Below are 17,549 nucleotides of genomic sequence, written 5' to 3'. Positions count from 1 at the left end.
AATTTCACTTGTTTTCTGATTCTACAAGAAGTTAAAACAGTTTCGTGTGTCCCTAGCCCAGGCTACAACGTGTAATGGAGAAGCCCTTCTCCTCAGTGTTCATTGTTAATATTCCGTTTCTTACACCATGGCGAGCAGTTTTAGCATTTTATACAACCAGCCTTTCATGGCTCGTTTAATAACGTATGTAATGCATCGTGCAACGATACAAACGAAAATGATTCTCTCAGGCACATAGAAATTCAAGTGATTTTTACTATCTTGTTTCTCTCTCTTTCAAAAAAAATTTTTTCTTCAATAGCCAGCTGGATCCCTATTTTTCAGAAGTACTATTTTTTTAAAGGATATAAACACACAACTTATAGCACAATATATAATTCGTGACTTTCCTATTTAACCCCTGGATTTTACTTTGGCCAACACCGTCCAAGAGACAGAAGAAAACCGAGAAATGAAAATTAACGGTCACCGCCTTGGGCCTGGACGGTTAAAATTTCCATAACGGGCACCGGGCTTTCTGATAAGCCACGCCCCCTTCTGGAATGTTCACCAGCACCCTTCCCCGGCTTCACCCACTGCCCCTTCTCATTCTGCGGGTCGAGTTCTCCGGGGTAAGGTCGTCGCTGGCCCTCTTCTCCAGCTGTGCCCGCCTCGGCCTCTCTGCTTTGCTTCTCCGAACTGGGCCTGCCTCGGCCTCTGCTTTCCTTTAGAGCCTTGATCAGAACTAATAATTATTACTTTTTTTTCTGTCACTTTCTCAGCTACTGGTGGCGCTTCGTCGTCGTCGTCGTCAGTCAGTATTAGCGTCAAGAAAGAAAAGGGTAGGCTTTCCAGGGGCTGTACTGTTTTCGTCTGTATTATTTCTTCTCTTTGCAGTCTTTTTTTTACTAAGTATATATCTGTTTCCCACGAATTACGTGTTTACACACTATTGTGTTTTAGGTCTTAAATCTAAAAAGAAAAAAAGAATTGCTTCGCAACTCATAACAGGCTCTGCTGAAACTCGTGAGGTGTCGAAGAGAGAAGAAACAGAAGCGAACGGAAAAGGCAGGAGGGTAGGCGTACAGGGGCCCCAGGGTGGGCCCGTCAGGCGCGGCTGCTGCCCGCACAAATCCTGGGCCAGGCCCGGGTCAACGTTAGGGATCTTGGGGGCCTCTGCCCCTCCCCCCCCGCCCCCCCGCCCCCTTCCTTCCCCCTCCTGCCCCTGCCCGCCTCCCTCCACCTCCACCTCCTGCCCCTGCCTCCGCCTCCCTGCCCCTCCTGCCCCTCCCTCCTCTCCCGCTCCGCAGGACACTCCTGATTGGCCAGGCCCTAGCCCGGAAGTGGCGCCACGCCGGGCTCCCGGGCTCCTGGCTGAGCCCCGACGCACTTCCCCACTCCCCGCCCCTCAGTGGGGGCATCAAAACAAGAGAGCGGCGGCTGGGGCGGGCCTGCGGACGGCCGACGCCACGCAGGGGGCGGGGCCTGAGCTCGCGGCGTCCGCTAGTTGGCTGACGGGGACGCTTGGGGTTGCGCGGCCGCGCTTCCGCCCTCGGCCGACTGTGGAGCCGAGGCATGGAGGCGGGTTAGCCCCCGGCGCGAGGCCGAGCAGGCGGTGAGGAGAACGGCGGGCTCGAGGCTGCAGGCCCGGCGGGCCCGAGTGCGCGCGCGGCTGGTGAGTGCCGCGCCGCGTGGAGTAACCGTCGCGGCGCGTGAGGCAGGGGCGGGTGGGGGAGGGGCGGCGCGAGCTCGGCCGCGTCCTTCGGAGGAGTTGAGGCGCGCGAAGCGGGAGCATCCCCGCCGCGTCCGCCGGACCGCCCTCCTGTGTCTCTCGCGCCCCGGGGCCTCGGGCATGGGGACCCCCGTCCTCTCCTTTCACGTCGTTTGCACTGCGGTCCCGTGTGAGCGGTTCTGGGTCTGGGCACTGCGTAGTTTCGGTGGGACTGATTGGGGGGGGTCTCGCTGTGGAAAGTGTCTGCCCTCTCGACTTCCCCTCCTTTCTCCTGATGGGGTCCGTGGCTTTAGAGTGCCACTCCCGAGTGGCCACCTGAGCCCTCCTGCCCCACCTGAATGCGATGTATCGCTGACAGCCACAAGGGGCTTTGCCGCCTTCCCCACCTCCTAGGAGCGACAGTGTACCAAGAGCCTGAAGGAACCGTCACGAGGCTCGAAGGATCGGTTTGCCATTTAAAGCGACAGAGATGAATTAGTTACTGACGGTCCTAGGGCTGAACTCACATTTGCTAATTGGGTTTTTTTTCTGACAAAGTGGCTCACTGTCCCCTATGTGGGGACGAGGTCTCCTGTGAAACTGCTCTCCCCTGTGGAGTCAGAATGGCAGTAGACCCACAGGCAAGTTGTTTATAATCTCTGAGCCTGAGCTTTTTCATCAAATGGTTACCTTCCGCTCAGTAAGTATTGATGTGAAACTCAAATGAGAGTATATAAACCACTTCCTCAGTTTTGTTTTGCCTTTTCAGAAATGTTCTTTGTGGAGCCAGAGTCTGGGTGTATATGAATGCAGATCCTCACCGATTCCCAAATAAATCCAGGCATCTCAACTGACAGGATCACTTCTCTGTAGGCCATCACCTCAGGTAATTTTTTTTTTAAGATTTATGTATTTTTGACTGCTGGGTCTTCGTTGCTGTGGGCATTCTCTAGCTGTGGTGTGTGGGCTTCTCACTGAGGTGGCTTCTCTTGTGGAGCATGGTTTCTAGGGCAGAGTTCAGTAGTTGCCCCAGGGCATGTGGGATTTTCCTGGACCAGGGATGGAACGTATGGCTCCTGCATTGGCAGGTGATTTCTTAACCAGTGGACCACCAGGAACTACCCTAGGTAATTGTTAAATTAACATTTAAGGCATTTTTTTTTTCAGTCACTTAATATGTGCCCAGCACTGAAGTAAAGTATATACAAAACAGATCCTTGCCCACTGAAAAACTCAAAATTTTTGAGGATGGAGCATGTATGTGGGAAACATCTGATAGTAAGTACCTCAGCCTGTCAAGGTGAATGTAGTGATAGAAACTGTATAGAGTCCTGAGAAGAAAGTCAAAGAAACTGGAAAGGGAGGGGCTGAGTTAGACTACTATCCCCCAGGCATGATGATGCTCAGAGATGAATTGCACATAAGTGAAGTCGCTCAGTCGTGTCTGACTCTTTGCGATCCCGTTGACTGTAACCTACTAGGCTTCTCTGTCCATGGGATTCTCCAAGCAAGAATACTGGAGTGGGTTGCCATTTCCTTCTCCAGGGGAATTGCACATAAGTAGATCTCAAATCTGTCTTTTTATTGGACTCACTGCTGGAATTGTTTTAGATTGAACCTGAATTTTATCAGTGGTATCTCACCATCTGCTTTTTTCTCCCAAGTTCCTTTGGTGAGTCATGCGTATTCAGGTTTAAGATCCAGGTAGAGGTCTGCCAAGTTCCTTGTTCAGGTTTAAGATCCAGGTAGAGGTCTGAAGGGTAGGTGTTAAAGGCAGAAGAGCTCCCATAAATGCAGGTAATGCCAAATACAAGCAGGCATTTTAGGAAGAGCAAATGACGGGGAAATGGCAAGAGATGATGCTGAAGCCAGTTCTTGCAGGGACTGTGTGGTGAGCTCAAAAGTCACTGCCCAGATGTAGAGGAGTCATTTGTGCTTTCAAAGTCCAGTTTTTGGTTTGGCTTTTGGCAGCATTTTGGGAAAGAATTGATGGTGGATCAAAGAAGCTCGGCTCAGTTCAGTTCAGTTGCTCAGTCGTGTCCGACTCTGCGACCCCATGAACTGCAGCACGCCAGGCCTCCCTGTCCATCGTCAACTCCTGGAGTCCACCCAAACCCATGTCTGTTGAGTCGTTGATGTCATCCAACCATCTCATCCTCTGTCGTCCCCTTCTCCTCCTGCCCTCAATCTTTCTCAGCATCAGGGTTTTTTCAAATGAGTCAGCTTTTCACATCAGGTGGCCAAAGTATTGGGAGTTTCAGCTTCAACATCAGTCCTTCCAATGAACAGGACTGATCTCCTTTAGGATCAAACAAGAGGCAGATAATTTATGTTTTCTTATGGAATCTAGGCAAATAGTGAAAATGTATTAAGGTAGTGACAGTCTCACTGACAGTTAAGTGCAGATGTAATTAAGGTGGTAGACACTGTGGAACTTGTAGAGATGGGTCTAGGGGAAGAGAGAATACAATTAACAGGTTACTGGTTTGAAAACTGCATGGTAATACCATGGATATAGAGAATACAGGACAGATCACAGATTTAAGGGGGAAGGACTTTGTTCTGTTCTGGTCCTGTTTACTCTGACGCACCAGTCAGGTGAGTAGAGATTTTCTATACAGTTGGATATTGGGTAGAGTTGGCCTTCCATATCTTTAGGTTTCACATATGTGAATACAGAGAGCCAGCTGTGTTCTTTGTGCTACACTGTTTTATGTGGGGAGTTGAGTATCTGCAGATTTTGGTATCCATGGTGGGGCTTTAGCTTCTAGAACCAATTGGCTTGCAAGTACTGAGGGACAGTTGTATATCTTTCTGGAATTTTAGGCTAGGCTATCATTATTGAGTAGCTGAAACATAGGTAAGCATTGCACTGAGTTTACATACATTTTTAGTCTTTGGGAAGCTTCAGTATAAGTAGTTAATGGGTTGAATTAAGTCACCTAGAAAGAGGATACTGAACGAAGAAGAGGATGGAACCCTGAGGACAAATCTTTGGACATTTTGATATTAGGAGGCGGAAAAGGAACCAGATGGTTCTGGAGATTGGGTAGAGGACGTGAAAGGAGAATTGTATCTTGGCTGTGGATTAAATGTTGGCATTTTCACGTTCTGGAGTCCAGTAAAGAACCGACTGGATTTGATATTACAGAGATTATTAGGGACTTTTGTGAAAACATTCAGTGAAATGTAAGATAGAACCCAGAGTGCAAAGGAACCAAATTATTTTTTCAAGGGTTAGTTTCTTGGTGTGGAAACGTTCTCAGTGGACTCAGTGCTTTCACTGCTGCAGCCTGGGTTCAGTCCCTTAGTTCAGTTTTGGGGAACTAAGATCCCACAAGCCACTTGACCCAGCTGAGGGGGGAAAACTAAAAATAAATGAAAACAATTGCAAAGAAGTTTTGCATAATTAAAATTTCCAAGAAGTGGGACTTCTCTGGTGGTCCAGTGGTTAGGACTCTGCTTTCTAATGCAGGGGCCACGATTTGATACCTGGTCGGGGAACTAGGTTCCCACATGCTGTGTGGTGCAGCCAATAAATAAAAAATTCCAAGAAGTTTTAGCTAGGACGGGTAGAAGAAAGTGATCGTTTTATGAAGTGTCTGGCCAGCTGTTATTGAGAAATAGTTGCCCTGGCTAAGTCAGTGGAAAGTAACAGTTACATCTCTGTTGAAGCATCCTTTGTGATCGTCAAATCAGCTCTCTCTCTAATGCACAGGAGCAGCTCTGATTTCTGCAGCTTGAGGATTCCCTGGACACACCTGCATTTGTGGTTCAGTAATGATTCCCAGCAGTAAAAACACTGATGAAATTAACAAAACTGCCTTCCAGAAGAAGTGAGTTGTGCATAAACTTGCAAGGTTCATGGCCATCTACCAGCAATTTTCCCTTTAAAGAAAAATCACAATATACTTACTATACCCTGTTCACATTTTTTGGGCTTAACTATCAGGCCAATGATTTTGTTTTAAGGACATAGCAACACCCGTTTATACCCTTTTGAGAGGAGCTATGGAAATGGATGTTTCTGTTGTTGATGGGCTCTATAGCACTGTTCTGTTTTCTGAATTCCATTCTTAACCTGTTGTATGGCAGTAACTTCCATCTACTTAGAAAATTTATAGTTTTGCTTTCTGGAATGTGGAAGTAGGCCAGCTTTTGAATGAGTTGAATAAAAATCAAACTCCATAATTGTTTTTTCCTTTGGCAGCACATGTGGGATCTTACATGTATCCCCTGCCTTGGAAGTGTGGAGTCTTAATTACTGGACTTCTGGAGAGGTCCCTCCATAATTTTCTTAATAGAAGGTTTCTTTTGCTAACTAACCCTCAATATTTATTGGACTGATGCTGATGCTGAAGCTCCAGTATTTTGGCCACCTGATGCGAAGAGCCAACTCATTGGAAAAGACTCTGATGCTGGGAAAAATTGAAGGCAAAAGGAGAAAGAGGGTGGCAGAGGATGAGATGCTTAGATAGCATCACTGACTCGTGGACAGGAGTCTGAGCAAACTCTGGGAGATAGTGAGGGACAGGGAAGACTGGCATGCTGTAGTCTGGAGGGTTGCAAAGAGTGGGATAAGACTTAGCGTCTGAACAATTGTTAATAGTTAAAGTACACAGCATTTTATTTGTATTTCAGGACGTTCATTTCTTCAAAGTTTCAGTTGACTGCAGTCCGTTACCTGCGCAAATCAAGCTTGAAGCAATTGATGTTTGAGAAATCTCCCCTAAGTTTTGTTTTCTGTTTCCACACCCTATAGAAAGTGAAACTTAATAAATTAGATTTCATCAACAGGAAAATACAGCTTGTGCAGACTTTCTGGTATTATAGTACAGTTTTTTAAGGTATAAAAAGTTCTTTGAAATTTATATTCTGCAGAGACATGGTGACATAGTGTCCATTATTTTACTCAGTATTCCGTTGCTTGCAGCACCCTTAAAAAAAGTTATTGAATTAGAAGTAGTGTCAAGAAGGCAATGACACCCCACTCCAGTACTCTTGCCTGGAAAATCCCATGGGCGGCAGAGCCTGGTAGGCTGCAGTCCATGGGGTGGCGAAGAATTGGACATGGCTGAGCAACTTCACTTTCACTTTTTACTTTCGAGCGTTGGAGAAGGAAATGGCAGCCCATCCAGTACTCTTGCCTGGAGAGTCCCAGGGATGGGGGAGCCTGGTTGGCTTCCATCTATGGGATCGCACAGAGTTGGACACGACTGAAGTGACTTAGCAGCAGCAGCAGCGTCAAGAAGGGCAAGACTCTCCAGTCTCACATATTTTTTGTTTTTCAGATGAGGACTGTGTAATTCGTGTTATCTTTGCTCTGCTTTTCAAGAAGCTCCTAAATTAGGACTTAGTGAAATTTTTTCTAAATCAGTTTTGATTTTTGTCTCTAAATCTCCTTTTAAAATGTCCTTTTCTGTATGTACTTTAATGTTGAAAGCTTCCCTGAATTCTTTTCAGAAGCATGAAAAAAAATGCAGTTAATATTTAATTTAAAAATTCAGTTCATAAGGCATGCATGTTTTTGATTATACAGAAGTTATAAGATTTGTCAAGATGTGATCGACTTCCCATTAGCAGAGTTTATTCATTCTGAATTTTAGGGTGATACGCATTTTAAAATTTCACACATTGAAGTTTCTGTCCCCAAATAAGCAATGACTTGAATCATATTTCTTAACCTTTTGTTGTCACTTCTTCCTCTCTGAAAGGAAGCTTTTTAGGCATTTCTTTCCTATGAATTTCGCATAGATTTTAATAGCACCAGTATATTACATACCTCTTTATGTATATCTGTGCTTTATACATAAAAAGAGTGGGACTTTTTTTGTGTCCTGCTAGTTTTCATCTCATTGAGAATGTTGTCCCTCCTGATGAGAATGAATGGTTTAAGTTGATCCAGTGAGGAAATGAATTTCATTGGGTTTACAGATGGGTTTGTAATTTTCCCATTAGGCTGATACTTTACATTAGATAGTTAAGATCAAGGTTTCAAGATCAAGTTTGTTGGGTAATTTCCTGGCCCAGTTCCCAATAAAACATTTTCATAGTATAAAAACACTTGGTTTGATTTCCCTTGGGTGTGGTTTTCTTTTTTGTCGTCAAAGACAGCTCATAGCTGTTTGGATAATGCCTTGTCCGCTGTTTTTCTTGGGAATAGACTGGGGCTGTGGTTTTGGGGCAGCATATTGCAGAGTTGAAGTTCCTGCCTCATCATACTGTGTCAGGGGTTACCAACATGGCTTAGTACCAGTGATATTAACCTTGATGACTTGGTTAAGGTTTTGTTTGCCAGGCGTCTCCACTGTATGTGTGATTTTCACTTTCCATTGAAAGTGTTTCACCAAGTCCAGCCTTGACTCGAGATTAAGCTCCACTTCCTGGAATAGGGAGTATCTATATTATTTGCAGTTCTTTTATAAGAAAAATTTGTCTCTTTCTCCACATTTGTTTATTCATTTGTATCAGTATGGATTCATGTATATTTGTACTGTGGCTTATAATCCAATGGTATGCTATTTTGTTACTCAAAATTCTTTCAGCTTTGGCCACAGGGATCTCTTTCAAGTTGGTGGCTAATATGTCCCTTTGACATGTCCCCATCCATCTGTGTTTTGAGCACTTTATTTCTGTTGCTACAAGATGCCCCAGACTCACTTATATTTTCCCTGCCCCAGCCTTTTGTTTCAGTTCAAAACATGTGCTTTCTGTTTAGCCATAATATATTGCTTACTGACAGTGAACTTTCTCTTTGCTTTTATATGCATTTAGTGGCATCTTAGCTTGCTGTTATTACACCTCATTAGAATTGGAGATCTCTTTGGATTTGGCTTCCACTCTGTTTGCTAATCCTCTGCTTCATGCCATCTGCTAGTTCTGATAAACTTGACTCTGTTTTCCTTCAATCCTTTGACATATTTGGTTCTTGGGATTTCGTCTTGTTTCCAGGTACTATCTTGCTACTTTGTTCTCTTTGAGACTGGTAGGATTTGGGAAATTAATTTTATCTTAACTCTTTTTACTTGAGTTTGGATGGTGGAGGCTCTGATGGTATTATACAATCCAAAATTGGAAACTCTGAAAGACTCAGTAGTATGAAAGTATGAAATTCAGTAGTAATAGGCTTGTAGCTGTTGTATTTGTAGCCATTATGGTTTATACTAAATTGATGAGCGGTGAGTTATGGGCAGCAATTTGTACACACAAGTGCAAATTCATATATGTTCTTTCTAACCAATAGAAAAAATTCTCTGTATGAAATTTTGTTATTGGTGTGGACTAATACTTATGGGTTTTTTAGGCTTCCAGGGATTTCTGGAAGATGGCCTCATAGAATGTGAAAGGTTTCCTGATCTTTTCACTTAACTCCAGTACATGATTTAGAATACTCCAAAGTCTGTACTTTATTTATTTTTGGCTGTGCTGGGTCTCAGTTGCTGCATGGGCTTTTCTCTAGTTGTGGTGAGTGGAGGCTGTTCTTCATTGCAGTGCTCAAGCTTCTCATCGTGATGTGTTCTCTTGTTGCAGAGTATGGGTTGTAGGACACTCGGGCACAGTAGTTGTGGCTCCCAGGTTCTTGAGCACAGGCTCAATAGTTGTGGTACACGGGCTTAATTGCTCCAAGGCATGTGGAATCTTCTTGGACCAAGGATCGAACCTCTGTCTTCTGCATTGGCAGGTGGATTCTTCACCATTGAACCAGCAGGGAAGCCCTCCAAAGTCTGTACTTTGAGAACATTGATAATTCTGTTTCTGTATATTTTCCATTGGTACTGAGTAGTTTGGAGCCTTCTTTATAGCACAGCTGTATGTCACCTTATGATGTTTGTTACTAACTGCTTTCATTGCATTATTTTTCATATGTCACAGATAAATTTTTACAAGTAGTCTCAGATTGAGTTTAGCCAGGGATTGGTAAGCTGGCCAGCAGAATGTTCTGGATGTGATGGAGGCACATTTAAGTTGAAGACAGGATCATTAGTAGGAAATGTACCCATTCTCCACCAGAATAGTCTGAAGTGTTATATGATATTTTCCTTTAATCTTTCAATGTCTTCTTTTCTGAGTACAGGTGCAGAATGAGTACATGTTGTTGGTGTACCCCAGGGGGTACTTCCACCACTGACTTCCTGCAACGCTATGCATCCAAGACCCGCTCCAGTGAATTTCAGACAGCTGATGAAGACCTCTGCTACTGCTTGGAGTGTGTGGCTGAATACCACAAAGCAAGGGATGAATTGCCATTCTTACATGAGGTAATTTATATGAGATAGGCAGTTTTTTCCTGAGCTTAATAACTAGGAAGGGGATACATTTGAACTGTATTGGAAGCATTCAAGGAGCTTGACAGTATGATTTAAACTGTGAAGGTTAATACTGCTAGTACCTAACTCATTACCTGTAGAGAGTGGGTGCTGAGTAATTGCTTATTGGCTAATGAAATTGAATTGACACCTAAGGCAGAATTTTATAGTCCTCCTTTTATAGTCATTTTATGTAAAGCAGTTTTATGAAATGATGTATGGGTTTTTTATTGGTTCCATGTTTTTATGTCATTGTGTTTGACGGTGTTACAGGCAGGTGTTTGAATGGCCAATAGTTATTTTTTTTTTTCCTCTTTTCATTTTTTAAAAACAGTTTAAATTATTTCTTTTAATTGGAGGCTAATTACTTTACACTATTGTGGTTTTTGCTATACATTGACATGAGTCAGCCATGGATGTACATGTGTCCCCCCATCCTGAACCCCCCTCCCATCTTCCTTGCCACGCCATCCTTTTGGGTTGTCCCAGAGCACTGGCTTTGTGTGCCCGTTACACTGGTGATCTGTTTTACACATGGTAATATACATGCTTCGATGCTATTCTCTCAAATCATCCCACCCTCGCCGCCTTCCACGTAGTCCAAAAGTCTGTTCTTTACATCTGTGTCTCTTGCTGTCTGGCATATAGGGTCATTGTTACTGTCTTTTCTAAATTCCATATATATGTGTTGATATACTGTATTGGTGTTTCTCTTTCTGACTTACTTCACTCTGTATAATAGGCTCCAGTTATATCTACCTCATTAGAACTGACTCAAATGTGTTCTTTTTTATAGCTGAATAATATTCCATTGTGTATATGTACCAAAACTTCCTTATCCATTTGTCTGCGATGGACGTCTAGGTCCCATGTCCTAGCTGTTGTCACTGCAGTGCTGCAGTGAACATTGGGATACATGTGTCTCTTTCAATTCTGGTTTCCTCAGTGTCCCCAGCAGCGGGATTGCTGGGTCGTATGGCAGTTTTATTTCTATTTTTTTAAGGAATTGCCACATGGTTCTCCATAGTGACTATGCCAATTTGCATTCCCACCAACAATGTAAGAGGGTTCCCTTTTTTCCACACACTCTCCAACATTTATTGTTCATAGACTTTTTGATGGCAGCCATTCTGACTGGCGTGAGATGGTACCTCATTGTGGTTTTGATTTGAATTTCTCTGATAATGAGTGATGTTGAGCATCTTCATGTGTTTGTTAGCCATCTATATATCTTCTTTGGAGAAATGTCGGTTTAGTTTTTTGGCCCACTTTTTGATTGGGTTGTTTAGCTTTCTGGTATTGAGCTGCATGAGCTGCTTATATATTTTGGAGATTAATTATTTGTCAGTTGTTTTCTTTGCTGTTATTTTTCTCCTATTCTGAAGGCTGCCTTTTCACCTTGCTTATAGTTTCCTTTGTTGTGCAAAGCTTTTAGGTTTAATTAGGTCCCATTTGTTTATTTTTATTTTTATTTCCATTACTCTGGGAGGTGGAGTAATAGAGGATCTTGCTGTGATTTATGTCAGACAGTGTTCTACCTGTGTTTTCCTCTAACAGTTATATAGTTTTTGGTCTTACATTTATATCTTTAATCCATTTTGAGTTTATTTTTGTGTATGGCGTTAAAAAATGCACTAGTTACAATCTTTTACAGATGGTTGACCAGTTTTCCCAGCACCACTTGTTAAAGAGATTGTCTTTTCTCCATTGTATATTTTTGCCTCCTTTGTCGAAGATAAGGTGTCCATAGGTGTGTGGGTTTATCTCTGGGCTTTCTATTTTGTTCCATTGATCTGTATTTGTGTCGGTACCAAACTGTCTTGATGACTAGCTTTGTAGTATAGTCTGAAGTCAGGCAGGTTGATTCCTCCAGGTCCATTTTTCTTTTTCAAGATTGCTTTGGCTATTCAAGGTTTTTTTGTATTTCCATACAAATTTTGAAATTATTTCTTCTAGTTCTGTGAAAAATGCTATTGGTATCTTGATAGGGATTAATTACATTGACTTTATAGATTGTTTTGGGTAGTATACTCATTTTCATTATATTGATTCTTCCACACCATAAACATGGTATATTTCTTCATCTATTTGTGTCATCTTTGATTTTTTTCATCAGTGTGTTATAGTTTTCTATATAAAAGTCTTCTGTTTCTTTAGGTAAATTTATTCCTAAGTATTTTATTCTTTTTGTTGCAGTGGTGAATTGGATTGTTTCCTTAATTTCTCTTTCTGTTTCCTGATTGTTAGTGTATAGGAATGCAAGGGATTCTTGTGTATTAATTTTATATCCTGCACCTTTACTATATTCATTGATTAGCTCTAGTAATTTTCTGGTGGTGTCTTTAGGGTTTTCTATGTAGAGGATCATGTCATCTGCAAACTGAGAGTTTTACTTCTTTTCCAATCTGGATTCCCTTTATTTCGTTTTCTTCTCTGATTAGTGTGGCTAGGACTTTGAAAACTACATTGAATAGTAGTGGTGAGAGTGGGCTTTCTTGTCTTTTTCCTGATTTTAGAGGAAATACTTTTTCACCATTGAGGATACTGTTTGCTGTGGGTTTGTCGTATATGGCTTTTATGTTGAGGTATGTTCCTGCTATGCCTGCTCTCTGGAGTTTTTATCATTAATGGATGTTGAATTTTGTAAAAGGCTTTCTCTGCATCTGTTGAGATAATCATATGGTTTTTATCTTTCAGTTTGTTAATATATGGTGTATCACATTGATTGATTTGTGAATATTGAACAGTCTTTGCATCCCTGGGATAAAGCCTCCTTGGTCATGATGTATGATCTTTTAAATATGTTGTTGGATTCTGTTTGCTAGAATTTTGTTGAGGACATTTGCATCTATGTTCATCAGTGATACTGGGCTGTAGTATTCTTTTTTTGTGGCACCTTTGTCTGATTTTGTTATTTGGGTGATGCCAAATTCAGACTTAAACTGAAGAAAGTAGGGAAAACCACTAGACCATTCACGTATGACCTAAATCAAATCCCTTGATTATACAGTGGAAGTGAGAAATAGATTTAAGGGACTAGATCTGATAGAGTGCTCAATGAACTATGGACGGAGGTTCGTGACATTGTACAAGAGACAGGGACCAAGACCTTCCCCATGGAAAAGAAATGCAAAATGGCTGTCTGGGGAGGCCTGACAAGTAGCTGTGAAAAGAAGTGAAAAACAGAGGAGAAAAGGAAAGACATAAGCATCTGAATGCAGAGTTCCAAAGAATAGCAAGGAGAGATAAGAAAGCCTTCCTCAGTGATCAATGCAAAGAAAAAAAGGAAAAGAACAGAATGGGAAAGACTAGAGATCTCTTCAAGAAAATTTGAGATACTGAGGGAACATTTCATGCAAAGATGGGCTCGATAAAGGACAGAAATGGTATAGACCTAACAGAAGCAGAAGATATTAAGAAGAGGTGGCAAGAATACACAGAAGAACTGTACAAAAAAGATCTTCATGACCTGGATAATCACGGTGGTGTGATCACTCACCTAGAGCCAGACATCCTGGAATGTGAAGTCAAGTGGGCTTTGGAAAGCATCACTATGAACAAAACTAGTGGAGGTGCTGGAATTCCACTTGAGCTATTTCAAATCCTGAAAGATGATGCTGTGAAAGTGCTGCACTCAATATGCCAGCAAATTTGGAAAACTCAGCAGTGGCCACAGGACTGGAAAAGGTCAGTTTTCCTTCCAATCTCAAAGAAAAGCAATGCCAGAGAATGCTCAAACTAATGCACAATTGCACTCATCTCACATGCTAGTAAAGTAATGCTCAAAATTCTCCAAGCCAGGCTTCGGCAGTACATGAACCGTGAACTTCCTGATGTTCAAGCTGGTTTTAGAAAAGGCAAAGGAACCAGAGATTAATTGCCAACATCCGCTGGATCATGGAAAAAGAGAGTTCCAGAAAAACATCTATTTCTGCTTTATTGACTATGCCAAAGCCTTTGACTATGTGGATCACAATATACTGTGGAAAATTCTGAGAGAGATGGGAATACCAGACCACTTGACCTGCCTCTTGAGAAACCTGTATGCAGGTCGGGAAGCAACAGTTAGAACTGGACATGGAACAACAAAGAGACTGGTTCCAAATAGGAAAAGGAGTGCGTCAAGGCTGTATATTGTCACCCTGCTTATTTAACTTCTATGCAGAGTACATCACGAGAAACGCTGGGCTGGAAGAAGCACAAGCTGGAATCAAGATTGCTGGGAGAAATATCAAGAACCTCAGATACGCAGATGACTCCACCCTTATGGCAGAAAGTGAAGAACTAAAAAGCCTCTTGATGAAAGTGAAAGAAGAGAGTGAAAAAGTTGGCTTAAAGCTCAGCATTCAGAAAACGAAGATCATGGCATCTGGTCCCATCACTTCATGGGAAATAGATGGGGAAACAGTGTCAGACTTTAATTTTTGGGGGCTCCAAAATCACTGCGGGTAGTGATTGCAGCCATGAAATTGAAAGATGCTTACTTCTTGGAAGAAAAATTATGACCAACCTAGATAGCATATTCAAAAGCAGAGACGTTACTTTGCCAACAAAGGTCCATCTAGTCAAGGCTATGGTTTTTCCAGTGGTCCTGTATGGATGTGAGAGTTGGACTGTGAAGAAAGCTGAGTGCCGAAGAAGTGATGCTTTTGAACTGTGGTGTTGGAGAAGACTCTTGAGAGTCCCTTGGACTCCAAGGAGATCCAACCAGTCCATTCTAAAGGAGATCAATCCTGGGTGTTCTTTGGAAGGACTGATGCTAAAGCTGAAACTCAATACTTTGGCCACCTCATGCAAAGAGTTGACTCATTGGAAAAGACTCTGACGCTGGGAGGGGTTGTGGGCAGGAGGAGAAGGGGACGACAGAGGATGAGATGGCTGGATGGCATCACCGACTTGATGGACATGAGTTTGAGTGAACTCTGGGAGTTGCTGAGGGACAGGGAGGCCTGGTGTGCTGCAATTCATTGGATCTCAAACAGTCGAACACGACTGAGCGACTGAGCTGAACTGATGAAATGAGTTTGGGAGTTTACCTTCAGTTCTGCAATTTTCTGGAAGAGTTTGAATGGGATGGGTGTTAGCGCTTCTCTACATTTTTGCTAAAATTTACTTGTGAAGCCAGGTTCTGTGCTTTGGCATGTTGGAAGATTTTTTTATTGCAGTTTTGATTTCTGTGCCTGTGATTGGTCTGTTAAGCTTTTCTGTTTGTTCCTGCTTCAGTTTCGGAAGGTTATAATTTTCTAATAATTTGTCCATTTCTTCCACGTTGTCCATTTTACTGGTATATAATTGCTTATAGCAGTCTCTTAGATCTTTTGTATTTCTGCGTTGTCTGTTGTGATTTCTCCATTTTCATTTCTAATTTTATTGATTTGATTCTTTTTTTCCCTTGATGAGTCTGGCTAAAGGTTTGTCTATTTTATTTATCTTCTCAAAAAACCAGCTTTTACTTTTATTGATTTTTGCTATAGTCTCCTTCTTTTCTTCTTCACTTTATTTCTGCTCTGATTTTAATGATTTCTTTCCTTCTACTAACTTCAGGATTCTTTTCACTTTTTCTAGTTGCTTTAGGTGTAAGTTAGGTTGTTTATTTGATGTTCCTCTTGTTTCTTGAGGTAGGCTTGTATTGCTATGAACCTCCCTCTTAGCACTGCTTTTACTGAACCCCACAGATTTTGGAAAATTATTGCAAATTTTAGATTTAAATGAAGAAAGTAGAGAAAACCACTGGACCATTCATGTATGACCTAAATCAAATCCCTTGTGATTATACAGTGGAAGTGACAAATAGATTCAAGGGATTAGATGTGATAGAATGCCTGAAGAACTATGGACGGAAGTTCGTAACATTGTACAGGAGGCAGTGATTAAGACCATCTCCAAGAAAAAGAAATGCAAAAAGGCAAAATGGTAGTCTGAGAAGGCCTTACAAATATCTGTGAAAAGAGAAGTTGAAGGCAAAGGAGAAAAGAAAGATATACCCATTTGAACGCAGAGTTCAAAGAAGAACAAGGAGAGACGAGAGCCTTCCTCAGTGATCAATGCAAAGAAATAGAGGAAAACAATAAAGAGGGAAAGACTAGAGATCTCAAGAAAATTAGAGCTACCAAGGGAACATTTCATGCAAAGATGGGCACAGTAAAGGACAGAAATGGTATGGACCTAACAGAAGCAGAAGATATTAAGATGAAGTGGCAACAATGCACAGAAGAACTATACAAAAAAGATATTCATGACTCAGATAACCACAATGGTGTGATCACTCACCTAGAGCCAGACATCCTGGAATGCAAAGTCAAGTGGGCCTTAGGAAGCCTCACTACAAACAAAGCTAGTGGAGGTGATCAAATTCCAGTTGAGCTGTCTCAAATCCTAAAAGATGATGCTGTGAAAGTGCTGCACTCAATATGCCAGCAAATTTGGAAAACTCAGTAGTGGCCACATAACAGGCAAAGGTCAGTTTGCATTCCAATGCCAAAGAAAGGCAATGCCAAAAAATGTTAAAACTGCCACATAGTTGCACTCATCTCACATACTAGCAAAGTAATGCTCAAAATTCTCCAAGCCAGGCTTCAGCAGTACATGAACCATGAACTTCCAGATGTTCAAGCTGGTTTTAGAAAAGGCAGAGGAACCAGAGATCAAATTGCCAACATCTGTTGGATTATCGAAAAAGCAAGAGAGTTCCAGAAAAACATCTATTTCTGCTTTATTGACTATTCCAAAGCCTTTGACTGTGGATCACACAAACTGGAAAATTCTTCGAGATGGAAATATCAGACCACCTGACCTGCCTCCTGAGAAATATGTGTGCAAGTCAGAAGGCAACAGAACTGTACATGGCACCACAGGCTGGTTCCAAATCAAGAATGGAGTACATCAAGGCTCTATATTGTCACCCTTCTTACTTAACTTGCAGAGTACATTATGTGAAATGCCAGGCTGGATGAAGTACAAGCTGGAATCAAGGTTGCTGGGAAAAATATCAATAACCTCAAATACGCAGATGACACCACCCTTATTGCAGAAAGTGGAGAACTAAAGAGCCTCTTGATGAAAGTGAAAGAGGAGAGTGAAAACGCTAGCTTTAAAGTCAACATTCAGAAAACGAAGATCATGGCATCCGGTCCCATCACTTCATGGCAGATAGATGGGCAAACAATGGAAACAGTGGGAGACTTGGTTTTTTGGGTTCCAGAATCACTGCAGATGGTGATTGTAGCCTTGAAATTAAAAGATGCTTGCTCTTTGGAAGAAAAGCTATGACCAACCTAGACAGCATTAGAAAGCAGAGACATTACTTTGCAAACAAAGGTCCATCTAGTCAAAGCTATGGTTTTTCCAGGAGTCATGTATGGATGTGAGACCATAAAGAAAGCTGAGTGCCAAAGGATTGATGCTTTTGAACTGTGGTGTTGAAGACTCATGAGAGTCCCTTGGACTTGAAGGAGATCCAACCAGTCCATCCTAAAGGAAATCAGTCCTGAATACTCACTGGACGGACTGATGCTGAAGCTCTAGTACTTTGGCCACCTGATGCGAAGAACAGA

At 42.2% G+C, this 17,549-nt stretch overlaps 1 protein-coding gene across 1 annotated transcript in view; it reads left to right on the top strand.

The window, feature by feature from the left end:
- The first annotated feature begins 1,502 nt into the window (after positions 1 to 1,502).
- SETX (senataxin) overlaps positions 1,503 to 17,549 on the top strand; it is an 84,636-nt gene continuing 68,589 nt past the window's right edge. The window contains exons 1-3 of the mRNA XM_040225733.1: positions 1,503 to 1,654; positions 2,460 to 2,576; positions 9,765 to 9,948. Coding sequence (XP_040081667.1) covers positions 9,772 to 9,948 — 177 coding nt within the window. The 5' untranslated portion in view covers positions 1,503 to 1,654; positions 2,460 to 2,576; positions 9,765 to 9,771. The remainder of the gene's footprint in view (positions 1,655 to 2,459; positions 2,577 to 9,764; positions 9,949 to 17,549) is intronic.

Source organism: Oryx dammah, unplaced genomic scaffold (assembly GCF_014754425.2).
Source record: "Oryx dammah isolate SB20612 unplaced genomic scaffold, SCBI_Odam_1.1 HiC_scaffold_25, whole genome shotgun sequence".
Taxonomy (NCBI): Eukaryota; Metazoa; Chordata; class Mammalia; order Artiodactyla; family Bovidae; genus Oryx; species Oryx dammah.
This window is presented reverse-complemented; position numbering and strand designations above follow the sequence as displayed.